This window comes from Balaenoptera borealis, assembly GCF_965194805.1.
Source record: "Balaenoptera borealis genome assembly, chromosome: 14".
Classification (NCBI taxonomy): domain Eukaryota; kingdom Metazoa; phylum Chordata; class Mammalia; order Artiodactyla; family Balaenopteridae; genus Balaenoptera; species Balaenoptera borealis.
This window is the reverse complement of record NC_138875.1, coordinates 743,906-759,959: the sequence shown is the minus strand read 5'-3', so window position 1 is coordinate 759,959 and position 16,054 is coordinate 743,906. Positions and strand designations below refer to the sequence as shown.

The window sequence follows — 16,054 nt, the reverse complement described above, 5'->3', positions numbered from 1 at the left end:
TGCCCAAGAGTGTGATTGCAGGATCATACGGTAGCTCTATTTTTAGTTTTTTAAGGAACCTCCATACCGTTCTCCATATTGGCTGAACAATTACATTCCCACCAACAGTGTAGGAGGGTTCCCTTTTCTCCACACCCTCTTCAGCATTTGTTTTTTGTAGACTTTTTAATGACGGCCATTCTGACCCCTGTGAGGTGGTATCTCATTGTAGTTTTGATTTGCATTTCTCTAATAATTAGCAATTCTGAGCATCTTTCCATGTGACTTTTGGCCATCTGTATGTCTTCTTTGGAGAAATGTCTATTTAGATCTTCTGCCTATTTTTTTGATTGGGTTGTTCCACTTCTTATCATTATTGAGACTATGGTATTGTGCCTAGAAAGATTCTCAAGCATTAAAATGAAAGGTAGAAAGACCTTGTCAGCCACAGAGCTGTTGATACAGAACAGCCTTATTGATTCCAAATCCCAACCAACTGTAACGAGACTCCAAAGAGTAAAGCTTGTTTCCAGTTTATTTATTCTTTAGCTAATCCTTTGAAACTCTCCATGAGAAGCTATTAATTGCATTTTTTCCCATTTTGATAGAATAGTTGAAACATCTATGGTTCATTACAAAGCAGTAATTGAATGAGTAGTTTAAAGGAAACTATGAACCGTCTAAATACATTGATCTAAATGTACTTCAGCTGGATCCTAAACAGCCAGGAGTTCTTTTTCAAGTTATCGGTTTTCTAGGGTATGGCTGAAGTTTCAGGTGCCAAATAAATGCCATGTATACACGCACCCACTCACACACATGCACGCACACATGCTCACACACACATTTTTGTGGTTGACTTAAATTCTTCCTTCAGAATATGAGAAGCTAGAATAAATGACTGCACAAAAATCTATTCGTTCTAAATTATGAACTAGATATAATTAATGTGAGAGCATTGTGTGGTGAATTGAATAAAAACCTTATTCTGTTGGAGTTACATTTTTCTCCTTTATAAGAAATCAAGGCATCATAAATCTGGAGGGTACTTAATCTTTCCCCTTTAAAATATATTTCTATTCAAGGAATGAAACGCGATGTTGGAAATCTTGTGTTTTGGTCCACGTTGGGATCTTCCGAATCCAGGTATATGTTAGAGGGGGTGGGAGTGAAGATTATTTTTGTTTAACTTCCCATCTTCCATCCCCTACCTGTACAGAGAAAGAATGCATTTCTCTAGAGGGAGAGTTCCATGAGAGCAAAGCAAAGAAAGTATCAGGAAGAAATCATAAATGCTAAAATTGGCCTATAAAAGATATATTTAAAGGCGGATTTTTTACAAGATTCTTATTTTATGGAAGTTTTTTTAAAAAAACTGTGCATTACGATAGCAGTCTTTGAACTTTTTTGCTCATTGACTCCCTAGAATTTTGTAGAAGTATGTATTCCTTCACACATTTTGTACTGATAGTTCAAAGCTTTCATTATAAGTGTAAATAGTTACAACTCATGCATTTTTGGCATTTAGTATTTACATTTAAAAAACAGAACTGTGACATCACTCTTTCAAATGTATCAAATGGCATTTAAATTCCATGATTCGATACCCAGTCATCCGCTTTTAAAAATACATAAGGAAGCTCTTCTTCAATATTTGAAAATTTGTCATTTTGCTAAAGTATAATTTTCGAGAGGTAAAACAACTCTCGTGCAGATACATAATAAAGATGGGCCAAAAATTTTATTCAACTTATTAAGAGGGAAGATACAGTCAGTCAGATACTGAGATCAGCTCAAAGAGTATTGCAGGACCGAGGTATTTAGAGGCGATTTAACATAGGAATGTTAGGGTAAGACTGCTGGGTTATACACAAAACTGGCTAACAGCCTATAGGACAATAAAGTATATCCTTCAGGGTTGTCAGTTGTTGAGAGTGGTGATCTAGCTGGACACTCAAGACCCACATGCTACTGTGGCAACAGGCACTGGCCACCAGCTTCATTCACCACAGGGGGAACCTGCAGGGACCGGGTGTGCAGGGGGCGCCGCCGGACGGAGGAGGGAAGGCGGGTCGGCCCCGCGCGGCGTCCAGGTTGCGCACTGCGCTAAGGAGGTGGCCGGGCTCCGGTGCGCTGGGGTCCCAGGGGTGTGCGGCAAGGCCCTCGGTGCCCTGCACCTGGCTCTCAGGGAAGTCCCCACGGGCGGGGCACACCGGCGGACCAACACCCGCCGCACTTCTTACTAGAAAGCGCTGCGGCTCATGCGCGCTCAGCACAGTCCGGCCAGCGGCGCATGCGCGCACGCACCCCGCCCTGCGCGATACTACGCGGCCGCCGCTCTTTCCCTCGCCGCGCGGTGACGTCACCGGTGGCCGACGCGCGGGGAGCCGGGCCTGCGAACGCCACCGCGTCCCACTCGCGCCCTCGCCGCAGGTAACGTCACCGGTCCCCGACGCGCGGGGGGCGGGGTCTCGGGTGTCTCCGCCTCCCGCACCGCACCATCGCTAACGGTGTTGTCATCGGGCCCCGACACGTGGTGACGCCATCAGGCCTCGACGCACGGTGAAGGGGCAGGGCGCGCGGGCGGAGCCTCAGCGGGGTCGCAGCTGAGAGGAGAGGGCGGGGAAAGGCGGCGAACAGAGGGGGATCCAGGAGGGGCGGGAAGGTGGCGGCCAGAACATGGCGGAACAGATCCCTCTGTGCCCGGTGCGCAGCGCGGCGGCCGCGGCCAACTGCAAACGCGCGGCCTACTTCAGCGCGGCGGGGCCCGGGCCGGGGGCCGAGCGGCCCAGCAGGTAACGGCGGTGCCGCCCCACCCTTCCGCCCAGGCGCCCCTCCCCGCCCGGTCCGGTGGGGTCCGCCCAGGGCGGCCGGCTCCGGAGCCCCGCGGGTGCGCCTGAGCCGGGGAGGGCGTCCACGCTCCGGGAGGGGCCCGGGCGCTGCCACGACCCTGGTGCGCGCCGGCGCCGGGCTGAGCGCAGAGGAGGAAGAGCCTCGGGCTCGGGGGGCTGCTCCCTCAAGTAGCACGGGCACCGCAGGTCCCACGGCACCCATCACGCAGTTGTTAGTTTCCGAGACCCGTACTGTGTCACCGGAGAAATCGCGAAGATGGCAGATACAACTTCCAGTTAGTTTTAGAAATACAAACCTTGTTGGGAATCACTTTCACAAGTGTAAACAGCAAGTGAAGACATTTCAGTTTGTTTACTAAGTGCACGTTTTACTTGAACGTGTACATACAAAGTACTTTGTGTTGACAAGAATTTTTGCTCTTAAGAATGGGAAACGGAGATTCAGAAAGGTTAAATTGTTACAGTTAGTAAGTGGTAGAATTAAACAGTGAAGACCTTTGATTTTTAAATGGAAGTCTCATACCCTAGTTGGTTTTAGTTCGTAGCTTATTTCTTACCCAAAGGGAAGAATACTACACTTATAAATGATAGAGTGGTTAGAAAAAGAAACTCATAGGAAGGGGAGATAATGCCTTTCAGAGTTGTTAAAATTTTATTCCTGAGCAATTGTAGAAGCAATCAGCCTTTAGTACATAGAGGGAAAAAGTACAGGTTTCAATAGCCAGTTGCTTCAGGATTCCAATTTTAGAATGGTTTTTGGTTTGGGCTATTTGAGAGGCTGTAACATGTAGTCAAAAGAATACATATTATACTGTTACAGAGCTGAATTGAATCTTGGTTCATTTCCGTATTAGTTAGCTGTTTGATCTTAGGTAACCATAAGCCCTAATTTCCTCTGCTTTACAGAGGCGGGGGGCAGTATTTTTCCTCATAGAATTGTTGAGGGTTACAGGAGAAGCTAGTAAGGTGCCCATTTTTAGTGTTTGGCCCTGAAGTGGAGAAGTATCGTTTTCTTTCTTCCCTGATATTACCTGGAAGAGTAATTGCTTAGGTAATCTTCTAAGTGGTTGATTTTAGGAGATATTATTTGAAAACGTGCCACCTATTTCACAATAGGTTTCCATCAAAGTTCGCATCTGTGAGTTTTTGCCTTATATATTTTAAGGCTCAGTCATTTGGTAAATATACATTTAGGATCTCTGTGTCTTCAGGGTGGAAACTTATTTTATTGTCAGGAAATATTTCTCTTTTTGTCTCTGGCAATTTTTTTTTTTACTCTGGAGTCTACTTTAGTAGACTGGTGTAGCCACATCTGCTTTTTGTGGATAAATGTTTGCATGGTGTTAGCATTCAACCTATCTAAGTTGTTGAAGTGAGTTTCTGTTGGATCATGTTTCTCCATTATTCAATCCGTCAATCTCTGTCTTTTGATTGGTATATTTAGGCCATTACATTTCAGGTAATTATTGATACATTAGAGTTTTTTATTAAGTTTTTTTTTTTTTTTTTGATGTGGACCATTTTTAAAGTCTTTACTGAATTTGTTACAATATTGCTTCTGTTTTATGTTTCGGTTTTTCGGCCCTGAGGCATGTCGGATCTTGGCTCCTGACCAGAGATTGAGGCCGTACCCCCTGCATTGGAAGGCAAAGTCTTAACCACTGGACCACCAAGGAAGCAAGGAAGTCCCTGATACATTAGAGTTTAAGTGTGCCACTTTATTAATCTGTTTTGTGTTTCTTCGGATTCTCATTCTTCTGTTTCTCTTCTTACTTTCCTTTTACTTGAACGCTCTTTTGATGTCGCTACAGTGTTTTTTGGTGTAGGTCTTTGTATAGTTTTTGTAGTGTTTGCTCTGGGTATTACAGTGTATGTGTGTGACTTACCACCGTAGTGTATTGGTATCAGTATTTTACTATGTGGAAACCTCATTTTGGTTCCTTTACCTCCCTTCTCCCCACTGCAATGTAAATATCATGTCCTGAGTATCAGATGGTGTTATACTCTTTGTTTAAATCATCAAATATGGTTTATAAAACTTGTGATGATAAGGATAGGTTATTGTATTTACCCATATTTTTGCTCTTTTTGTTCTTCCTTCCTGATGTTCCAGGATTCTCTTTTTTTATTTCCTTTCTATTTCAAGACCTTCCTATAGCCCGTCTTGAGATTTCATCTTAGAATGTCTTTATTTCTCCTTTATTCCTGAAAGGTAGTTTTATTGGGTATAGAATTCCTGGTTGACACTTCTTTTCTTTGTACTTGGAAACTATTGTTCCACTTCCTTCCAGCCTTCATAGTTTCTGATTAGAAGTCCACTGTCATTCAAATTGGTGTTCCCCATAGGTAACGCATCATTTATGTCTGGCTGCTTTCATGTTTTGATGTATGTTGGTGTGATTTCTTTGGGTTTAACTAGTTTGGTAGTCACTGAGCTTCTTGAGTCTGTTGTATTTTGTTTCCCCAAATTTAGGGAGTTTTTAGCCATTATTTCTTCAAGTCCTCTTTCATTTCCACCCCTTTCTCCTCTTCTTTCTGGACTCCAGTGATACAAATGCTGGATCTTTTGTTAGTTTTACGTAATTCCTTTAGGCTCTTTTTTCCCCCAGTTTCTTTTCTCTGTGTTGTTCAGGCTGTGTAAATTCTATTTACTTGTTCTCAAGTTCCCTAATTCTGTCCTCTGTCATTTTCACTCTACTGTAGATCCCATCCAGTGAAGTTTTGTTTCTACTATTGTATTTTTAAGTTTTATAATTTTTCTTTGTTTCAAGAGAATTTGAAATTGATTGTTGAAGCATATTTATGTTCGGTGCTTGAAATGCTTGGTACATAATTCCAGTATCTGAGTTAATCTTAGTTTTGGTGTCACTTGATTGTCTTTTCTAATTCACACTGTCAGTGTTTTGGTTCTTTGTATGATGAATGGTTTTTGATTGTTTCCTGGATATTTCGTCTATTATATTGGGAGAATGTGGGCCGTATTTATATCTTTTATTTTAGCAGATGATCACCCTGTTTAGATTTAGCACATAGGTCCTGGCCTACCTTTGTCGGCTATGGTTCCAATGACAGTTTAATTCTCAGGGTTGTGATTTTTGGTGTGCTTGGTTTATGTGGTGCTACTGGAGCTCGTACTTGTCTCTGCTTATGCTGCTGAGGAAAAGAAGGGATTTCCCTAGGCCCAGTGTCTTTTGGTGAGAGGTGGTGGTGTCATCCCATGTGGATGGCGAGGCTGTGTTGGCTGGGCAGTGGCTGTGGACGTACCCTCTCCATACGTGCCCACTGACTTCCCTGGTGTGTCTTGGTAGGAGAGGAGACTCAGCACCACGGTGGCCGGGAGGCTTTCTGTGCCCAAATCCTTTTTGCTGGTGCCCCTGGCTGCTCTGGGATCTTGGAGAAGAGGAGAGGCCATGGATAGAAGCCATTTCCTGAGCTGGCTGCTTCAGTCGTGGGGTTGCACTTGTTGGTGCTGCTGACCGCCCCCCACCCCGCTGAGAAGAGGGGTGCCTCAGGCTCATGGGGACACAGAGGCTTCCTGAGGCCTCTAACCTCTTGTTGTGGCAGGGGCCCTAACTGGTGCCACCTGGATGCCCTCGTGTCCCTGGGTGGGATAGGGGAGTCTCAGGCCCGTGGGAAAGGATGCCAATTCCCATGGCTACTTGTCAATCTTATCTTGCTGGTGGTGGTGGACTCTTGTTCTGCCAGGGGAGTAATGGCCTTCCTGGGCTGCCTTTTCTTGCTAGGTTGGGAGTTAGGCAATGCTGGGCCTGTGTCCTTCCTTTTGTCCGGTGGGGGCGTGTAAGACGTCCTGCCACTGTGTTCCTCCAGTTCTGCATCCCAGATCAGCCCAGCTCTCTTCCTCTCACTGCTGCCTTCTTCCTACCTTCCAGAGCTCTCCTGTGGTTGGCTCTTGCTTTATTTCCGAGGTTTATAGTCGTACTTAGGTGAGAGGAGCAGGGAGAAATGGATTGTGGCTGGAAGTTGTGCTTCTACATTATTTTGTGAAGTTTGGCTTTGGTTGTATTTTATCATGGTAACATTTACGTATAGTTTAAAAAGTTAATTGGTGGTAAAAGGCTTATGATAAGATACTGTGGCTCTCTACCCCTCTTCTTCATTCTCCCTTATCCCAGCCTCTCATCCCACAGGCAGTTACTTTGGACCCTTCTAGCTGTTTCTTCTGGCATTTACACATCTCCATTATTTCAGTGGCGTTATTCCTGACTTTGTCAGCATCTGAAACGACTACTTCTAAAGGCTTCCTTGATCTCAACCCCAGCCAGGATAAAATGGCATGCTCCTGCCAGGCTCCTGTAGGGCTCTGTTTCCCCTCATACCACAGATTGCACTTGACTATAACTGCTTCTCTTCTCGTTAGACTTTAAATTCCATGAATAGAGTGGCAGTGATGGTCAGATTTTACCCCTGTTACCTGGCCCCACGAGATGAGTAGGAAAATGTTCCCTTCTCTTTTACTTTCTGGCCCCGTGAGATGCATAGGGAAATGTTCCCTTCTCTTTTACTTTCTGGAAGACATTGTGTGAAGTTGGTGTTACTTCTTTAAATGTTTGCTATTTTCCAGTGAAACCATCTGGACGTGGAGATTTCTTTTTAGGGTGTTTTAATTTAAAATTCAGTTTCTTTAATAGTTATTGAGCTATTCAAATGATCTATTTCATATTTGGTGAGTTTTCATAGTTTGTGCCCCATGACCAATTGGTTTGTTTCAGGTAAGTTGCTGTATTTATGTGTGTAGAGTTGTTTGTAGTAGTCCTGTATTTCCCTTTTGATGTTGTTTCATTCAGGTGTTGGTGGTTTGTGCCTTCACTTCTATTTGTTGGTCATTCTTGCTAGAGGTTTGATCTTTTCAAAGATCCATCTTTATTTTACTTATTTTTTCTATCGTTTTCTTTTTTTCAACTTCATTAATTTCTGCTCTTTATTTTTTCCTTCCTTTGCTTACATTAGGTTTATTTTTCTCTTCTTTTCATTTCTTAAGGTAAGAGCTTGGATTATTGATTAGAGACTTCTTTTTTAGTGTAAACGTTTAGTGCTGTAAATTTCCCTCTTGGTACTGACTTATCTGTGTCCAACAAATTCTGGTATTTTGATTTTCTCTGAGACATCCTCTCTGACCCATGGATTATTTAGAAGTGTGTTTGGAAAATTTACTGTTATCTTCCTGTTACTAATATCTAGTGTGATTCCTTTGTGATCAAAGAACACACTTTGTGTGATTTCAGTTATTCTAAATTTGATGCAGTTTGTGACTGAGGATATGGTCTGCATTGGTAAGAATTCCTGGGGCTCTTGAAAAGAAAGTGTATGGTGCTGTTGTTGGGTGAAATGTTCTGAAATGTGATTAGATCTCGTTAGTTAATGGTGTTGAGTTCTTCTCTCCTTGCTGGTTTACTGTCTAGTTGCTGTATGGGTTGTTGAGGGTGGATAGTTGAAGTCTCTTGAGTGTAATCATGGACTTGTCTATTTCTTCTTTCAGTTTCATCAGTTTTTGCTTCACATATTTTGCAGGTCTGTTGTTTGGTGCATTTGCGTTTGGGATTGCTTTGTGTTCTTGATGGACTGACACTTTTATCCTTACGTAATTTCCCTGTCTGTCTCTAGTAATTTTATTGCTCTGAAGTTTACTTTAACTGACATTAATATAGCCACTTCTGCTTTCTTTTGATTTATGTTGGCCTAGTGTATAATTTTCCATCCTTTTAAATTCAACCTACTTATATTTAAAGTGAGTTTCTTTTAGTCTGTATATGGTTGGTTTATATTTTTTATCCACTCTGCTGATCTGTGTCTTAGAGTTGATGTATTTAGAACATTTACATTCATTGTAGTGATGGTTAGTTAGTGCTTACATCTGCCATTTTACTTTTTGTTTTCTGTGTTTTTTGTTTCTCTGTTTTCTTTTTCCTGCTTTCTTGTGGGTTACTTTGAACACTTTTTAGAATTCCATTTTGATTTACTTATGGTGTTTTATGTTGGATCTTCTCTTTGTATAAATACTATTTAGCAGTTCTAGATATTATATTATACATACATAACTCATCACAGTATGCTTGTGTTGATATTTTATCAATTTGAGTAAAGTGTGTAATCCTTACCTTACATCCTTTTATTCTCCCCTATTGGTAATGTAATTATGGGCATACCTTGTTTTATTATGCTTTGCATTATTGTGTTTTTTACAAATTAAAGGTTTGTGGCAACCCTGCATTGTTAGATGATGGTTAGCATTTTTAAGTAATAAAGTATTTTTCAATTAAGGCACGTATTTTTTTTTTTTTTTACACATAATGCTGTTGCACACTTAATAGACTACAGTACATTGTAAACATAACTTTTATAGGCACCAGAAGACCAAAAATTCATGTGACTCACTTTATTGCCATATTTGCTTTATTGCAGTGGTCTGGAACCAAACCCACAATAACTCTGAGGTATGCTTGTATCTTGTAAAATTACATGTAAATTTTACATATGTAAAAGTACTTAAATATTTCCCTTACATACAATTAGAATTGCACATCAGACAGTGTTATAATTTTTGCTTCATCTCTCAAACATAATTTAGAAAACTCAAGAGGAGATGGATGGTCTATTATACTGACCCATATTTTTGCTATTTCTGTTGTTCTTTTATTTCCTGATGTACCAAAATTCTTTATTTTATTGTTTCTGTCCTGTTTTAAGAATTCCTTAGCTATACTTTGAGGGTAGGTCTGCTGGAAATAAATCTTTTAGTTTTACTTCATCTGAGGATGTCTTATTTCCCCTTCATTCCTAAAGGATATTTTCACCAGATATACAGTTTGGGGTTGAGCACTTGAAAAATGTTATGTCACTTCTTTTTGGCCTGCATGATTCTTGATGAGAAATCTGATGTCATTGGAATGATTTTTCCTTTGTAGGTGAGATATCACCATTTCTCACTACTTTCAAACGTTGTCTTTAGTTTTCAGTAGTTTAATTATTATGGGCCTTAGCATAGATTTCTTTGAGTTTATACTGTTTCACTTAGTTTCTTGAATCTTTTGTCAAATAGACGTTTTTCAGCCTTTATTTGTTTGAATACTTATGTTTGGGACCTTCTTTTTTCTCTTCTTCTGATACTCTAGTGACACCTTGTGAGATCTTTTCTTTTAGTCCCATATGGTCATGAGTTCTGTTCATTTGTTTTAAGTCTGTTTTCTGTTCACATTGGGTGATTTCTGTTGTTCTGTCTTCAAGTTCATTGATTTTTCCTCTGTCTCCTTCATTCTGCTGCTGAGCCTGTCCATTCAGTTAAGTCTCTGCTATTTTTTTTTTCTTGTTTCAAAATTTCCAGTTGATACTAATTTATATTAGCTGTTTCTTTGCTGAGTCTTTCTGTTCTTTTGCATATGCTTCAACATGTTTGTATTGCCCGTTGAAACATTTTTATGATGAATGTTTTAAAACCCTTGTCAGATAATTGCAACATCTGCATCATTTTGATGTTAACATCTCTTGATTCTCTTTTCTCATTCAAGTTGAGATTTTTTGGTTTTTGGTGTAATGAGTGATTTTTGCTTGTATCCTGGACGTTTTGGTGTTATGCTATGGGGCTGTGGATCTTATTTAAGTCTTCTGTTTTATTAGTCTCTTTTAAAAAGAGACTCATGCTGAGAACAGCTGCCTACTGTCTGATTGTCTCTAAAATATTAGTACATTTCTTGGTAGAGGCAACACAATTTTTTTTTTTAGTGTTAGTTTTCTCATTGAGTGTCTACCCACAATTTTCTCTGAATCTTAAAAATTTTACAATTATCATGATGATAAAAGAATATTTTACTATTTGTAAAGATGAAACTTTTCCTTTGCTGTGATGGTTTGCAATTGAAAGCTTTTTTTTAAAATTTATTTATTTATTTATTTTTGGCTGTGCTGGGTCTTCGTTTCTGTGCGAGGGCCCTCTCTAGTTGCGGCAAGCGGGGGCCACTCTTCATCGCAGTGCACGGGCCTCTCACTATCGCGGCCTCTCTTGTTGCAGAGCACAGGCTCCAGACACGCAGGCTCAGTAGCTGTGGCTCACGGGCCCAGTTGCTCCGCGGCATGTGGGATCTTCCCAGACCAGGGCTTGAACCCGTGTCCCCTGCGTTGGCAGGCAGATTCTCAACCACTGCGCCACCAGGGAAGCCCTGAAAGCTTTTTTAAAGTACAGAATGATTAGTAAGATAGCATTTATCCAAGTACCCAGGCCCAGGATTCCTTGGAATCAGAGACATAGTCTTAAAATTTATAGAATTAATTTCCTTTACAAGGGCTCTAGCTCGCGTACGTTTACGACATTCTTCACACTTGCCAGCATGGAAATGTCTCACTTAATTTTCTAAACTGACAGTGTCAGCATGAAGATAGAGTTGGCGATTGGGACAGCACATTCTGGGCAACTGGAGTGTGTGTCCTGAGCTAACTGGCCTGCTCATCTGTAAATTTCTAGATTGACATTTACATATATTAGATATCGTACCATTAACTCTGATTCAGAAGTTTGTCTCCATTTATGTATAGTGTTGGTGTAATTTCTTATTCGAGAAGTTGGTATTCTCATCTCTTACAGAACATTGTGTAAGAGGAGTCAGTAACTCCAAGGTTACTGCATACACAGTGTGTGGCCGGGGCACCTCAGCTTGAGGGACTGCCTGACCGTTGTCCCTGTTGCTTGTTTTTGCTGCTGATGTCAAGGCACGCTGCTCTGGCGCTGTTCCTTTAAATTTTTTTTTTTTTTTAAACGATTCCCTTGTTCATCTCCTCTGCTGCTGTAGGAAGGAAGGAGTTCCAGTTTTTCAGAAGTTCATACGGTTTTGCTGCTCATTAATGACTCATCAGTGACACAGTTGAACTTGGAAGCTGTATTTGATGAAGAAAATGTACACATTTCTCTGTAGCATTTTGTCGCTTTGTTTTTCTGCGTTATTAACATGTAGGCAGAGAGGGGGTGTTTATTTTTCTTAAAGAAGGTTTAAGCATTAGGCATATTTTAAATGTTTTTCTCCCTTTAATATCAGTTGACTCTCAGAAATGTTTCTCATCAAAGTGGAAACAATAAGGCTGTTGGATACTTAAGGTAAAAATGTGAGTTTAAGGTAGTTATTGTATTGACCTACTTTTACTTAGATACATGTAAATTATTCATCTTCCAGTACTTGAATGTTTTGTTGAAAGTTCCTAATTTTTTAAACCTTTGGCAGCAGCTGAGATAGCTGTCTTCAGTTCTTACCGTGGTGGTACTCTTGGGCTCAGTAGCATCCGTTCTGTCGTCTTTGTTCACATTGTTTTTACTCATTTTAAAAATATGTTTCCAGAGTTATACTTAATTGCTGGAAGCGTTGATCTTTCTTGAGTGACAAACCAATTAAGTGTGTATGGCACCAGGCAACAAAGACAAGTTTAAGATTCTCTGCTTATCCTGTCTCTGAAAAATCCATTATTCATCATCTTATTGTTTTTAAATACTGAGGTAAAATTTTCAGTACAATAGGAAAATTGCTTTGGAAGTGGAATAAATTGCTTGCCAGCTCAAAGGCTCCATTTCTGAAGTTGAGGTTACTAAACATGATGTTGCTTATATTCATTATCTTTCAGACTCATTGTACTGCTTTTCTAGCATTAAACTTGATAAGATTGTGACTTTTGCTAAAAAACAACACAATGCCTAAAAGAACTTAATGAAAAAGACTAAAAATCTCATTTTGTATACTATATTATAATATATTTAAGTGGTGTTTTGAATTTTAATTACATTTTGTATAAATATTCATTTTCTAGTTGACTGTTTTAAAAGAAGTAATCTTACACAGAAGTAAGAAAAAAGGAATTTTTGAGAGGAAAAGTATTAGTTCTGTCTTAGATTATGTAATTTTTTGCCTAAACCATCTCAAATGATAGGTCGCTTGCTGTAGGGATGTTCAGTGATGGTATCAGTAGTAATTGGAGTTGTTTGTAGAAGATTATATGGAGAGATTAAAACGAGTATCCCTTTGATTAGTGGAGTAAGGTGTTCAAAAGAGAGGTGATAATAGTGACTGCTACTTCTCCTGACATATGCTTTCAGCCAGAGGTCTTCTGCCTTCTTGTTTTTAGTGATGATATGGTATTCCATCATGTACTAAAAGCAACTCTAATCGTTGATATTAAGGTTTTTCCAGGCTTTTGGGGTGATCGGCACAGCACGGTGATCATTATCTTTGTAGATATATCTTGTATATAGTTTTAATTTTATGAGATAATAGAACCTGTGCGTTAAAGTTTAATTGCATTACCAAAAAGAAAAAAAAAAAAAAGGCTTTCAATGCATCTTCACAAATTAGTCTCCAAAAAGTTGTTCGCATTCTTACCAGCAATTAAGAGTCCCTGGTTATCCAAGACTGTTGGCCATGCCAGATGTTAAGAAGTATTTTTTCAGTTGTTTTAATTTGCATGTTTTAAACGTCGTTTTTGAAAACAAAAATTCTTCCCAGGCTTAAAGCCTTCCACTGCCTTCCTCTTCCACTTTGAATTCGCGTTACGCTCTTCCTTTCGGCTTCCCAGTCTGTGGGGCTTGCCCCGCTGCATCTGCAGCTGCATTTGCCGCAGCTCCGCCCGGCTCGCTCCCTCCAGCCACACTGGCTGTCTCCCCTCCTGCAGCCCTCCAGGCTCTGCAGCCCCTCTAGGTCTTCCTAGACCTTGGTGTGCTTGGCTGCTTTTCATCCAGGTGTCGCTTCTTGAGACTCAGGCTCCTGGACAATCTGAGGAAGACCCCCTCCTGTCACTTCTGGTCTCATCACCCCCTTTATTGTCTTCCTAGCACTTTCCCTTTTGAAAATAGTTTACGTCTTGTTTTTGTCCTGTTAGTACCTAAGCTGTGTATGAGCAGGGGCTTCGTGTGCCTCTTTGCTTCTGTACCCGCAGGGACAGCGCTAGCACATAGTAGACGCTCAAGTGTTTGTTGTAAGGTCCTAATGCGGTGGAGTGTAATTTTCTAAGTATAGCTGTATTTCTTCCTTTGTGAATTGTCTTTGTTCATGTGTCATTCAAAGTGTTTCCTTTTTTATTGATTCTTATTGATTTGTGAGAGCTGCTTATAAAGAATCGTTTTTTCTGTCATGTGCTGCATATTTTTCCCCATTTTCTCATTTGCTTTAAAGTTTTCTTCTTTGATGATGCAGAATAGAGACCCCCAGAGTGCCTGGCCGCAGTAAGGACCCAGTAAACTTTAGCCATCCATTGTCCGGGGCTCCTTCGCCTGAGACGCCTGCAGGAGTTCTTTTTCACTCTGGTTTGTTGTCTGATTGACAAGCCTGTTCCCCGAACGATCGACCTCTTGAGCCAGCTTGCCCCGTGTGTAAGGGTGCAGCACGCTGGCTGTGGCAGCCAGCAGGAGGATGAGGAGAAGGGCCTCGTGGTAAGTGCAGGTGAAGCCGTGCGGCGGGGATTAGCTCGGCGCGCTGAGGGCGTGGGCGGCGGTGAGGGGGGTCCGCCTTCCAGCGGTGACGTGGCTGCCGGAGAGCAGGGCGTCACCGACAATAATTACGGAGGTCTGTTCTTCTTTAGAAAATTGTGGCAAAGTGTACGTAACGTAAGAGATACCACCTCAGCCGTTTTTCAGTGCCCAGTAAATGGCATTAAGTACGTTACCGTTGCTGTGTGACCGCCACCGCCATCTACCCACAGAACTTCCATCTTCCTAAACTGAAACTCTGTGCCCCTTCGACACTGACCTCCACCCTCCCCCACTGCCCGCTCGCCTCTGTCTACCTTCTGTCTCTGGAGTTGACTGCTCTGGGGACCTCATGTAAGTGGAGTCACGCGGTGTTTGTCTTCTCGTGTCCGGCTTCTTTCACTGAGCATTATGTCCTGAAGGTTCTCGTTGTAGCTTGTATCAGTTTTCTTCCTTTTCATGGCTGAATGGTATCCCATTGTGTGTATGGTCCACGTTTGTCTATGGACATTTGAGTTTTTGTTCTTTCTTGTAGTATGGTTTTCTGTGTTAATTGTCTAAAACTGGGAATTAAATGAATACATGTGAAGTGCCTAGATTAATGCCTGCGAGTCTGAGCTGTCAGTAGCTGTTCAGTGCCGGTTTCTTCTCCTTTTCGTCACTGTCATCATCCCTTCCACACTGAATTGTTAATCCGCAGGGTAGTGGGGGGGACGGGTCGGTGGCCCCCTCACTCAGTCTTCTGTTTTCAGCCCAGCCTCCCTTCCCCAGAGGAGCGGAGGGGTGGTTGCCTAGCTGGGTGGGAGGGGGGCTGCAGGTAAGGGTCCACATGTTTCTCTCAGCGCTTTCAGTTGGTTCTTATTCCAGCGTCCCTTCAGCCCCCTCCCAGAGGCACTTGCTGCTGCCGGTCTTCAGCCCTGCTAGGGTCCCGATCCCGAGGTTCCAATCCCTTGGTTCTCTGGTTTCTTCACTGCTGGCTTCAGACTCCATTTTCGTGGTTCTGCTTAGTTGTTTACCATCCATCCATCTGCTTTCCCCAGCTTCTTACATTTTGTTATCTCCTCTTTTGTTTTCCGTTCTTGTAGATTTACGCTTTGAAAAAAAAGCAAGTTTTTGGATATTGAAAGTAGGTTATGTATTTAATCTTCCATGAAAGATTAAACATGAAACATTTTAATCTTGAAACATGAAACAAGAAACATGAAACATTTTTTTCATTTTACACATACCTGTCTGATTCATTTTTCTCTTTCAGAAGACTGGTTTTCTGGGTTTCTTACTCTACATAGTGGCATAGACCTCCAACAGCTCTTATCACAGGAGACAGTAGCTTTAGTTAGCTAGGGAGACGGCCGCCTTCTTCTCAGCTCCAGCCGCGGAATTTTCCTGGACAGCCGTGGCTTAGCTTGGTTGGCTGCCTGTCCCCGACCAACCACAGGAGGGTTTGAGGTCCCAGGCAGCTACACAGCGGTCCTTCCCGGGTGGTGGGCGGGGTGGGCCAGGTTCCTAAGGGAAGAGGAGCTGGTGGGGCCAAAGAATAGATTCCCTCCCACTGCTGGCCTCCCAGCTCCTGCCCGTCCTTGGCGGGCCCGCTCCATTTACTGCCGCTGCCTGCGTCATGTTGCAGAGGCCTCAGACTGAAAATGAGTAAAACCAAACTCAGGGTTCTCCCTCTGCTGTCCGAAGCCTGCCCCTGCTAGTGTTTTCTGTCCTACTGAGCGGTACTGCCGTGCTTCTTCCCGTACAGGCCGGTCGTCCTTAGGCTCTCGTG

At 42.1% G+C, this 16,054-nt stretch overlaps 1 protein-coding gene across 8 annotated transcripts in view; it reads left to right on the top strand.

Annotated features, from left to right (window-relative positions):
• The window catches only part of ATP9B (ATPase phospholipid transporting 9B (putative)), a 229,667-nt gene continuing 213,613 nt past the window's right edge, over positions 1 to 16,054 (top strand). The window contains exons 1-2 of one of the 8 annotated variants that reach the window (XM_082355626.1): positions 9,272 to 9,754; positions 13,991 to 14,247. In XM_082355626.1, coding sequence (XP_082211752.1) covers positions 14,228 to 14,247 — 20 coding nt within the window. In that variant the 5' untranslated portion in view covers positions 9,272 to 9,754; positions 13,991 to 14,227. Of the gene's footprint in view, positions 2,413 to 2,580; positions 2,775 to 9,271; positions 9,755 to 10,746; positions 14,248 to 16,054 lie in introns of those variants that run through there. The other 7 variants (XM_082355629.1, XM_082355621.1, XM_082355623.1 and 4 more) reach the window with 7 other exon arrangements.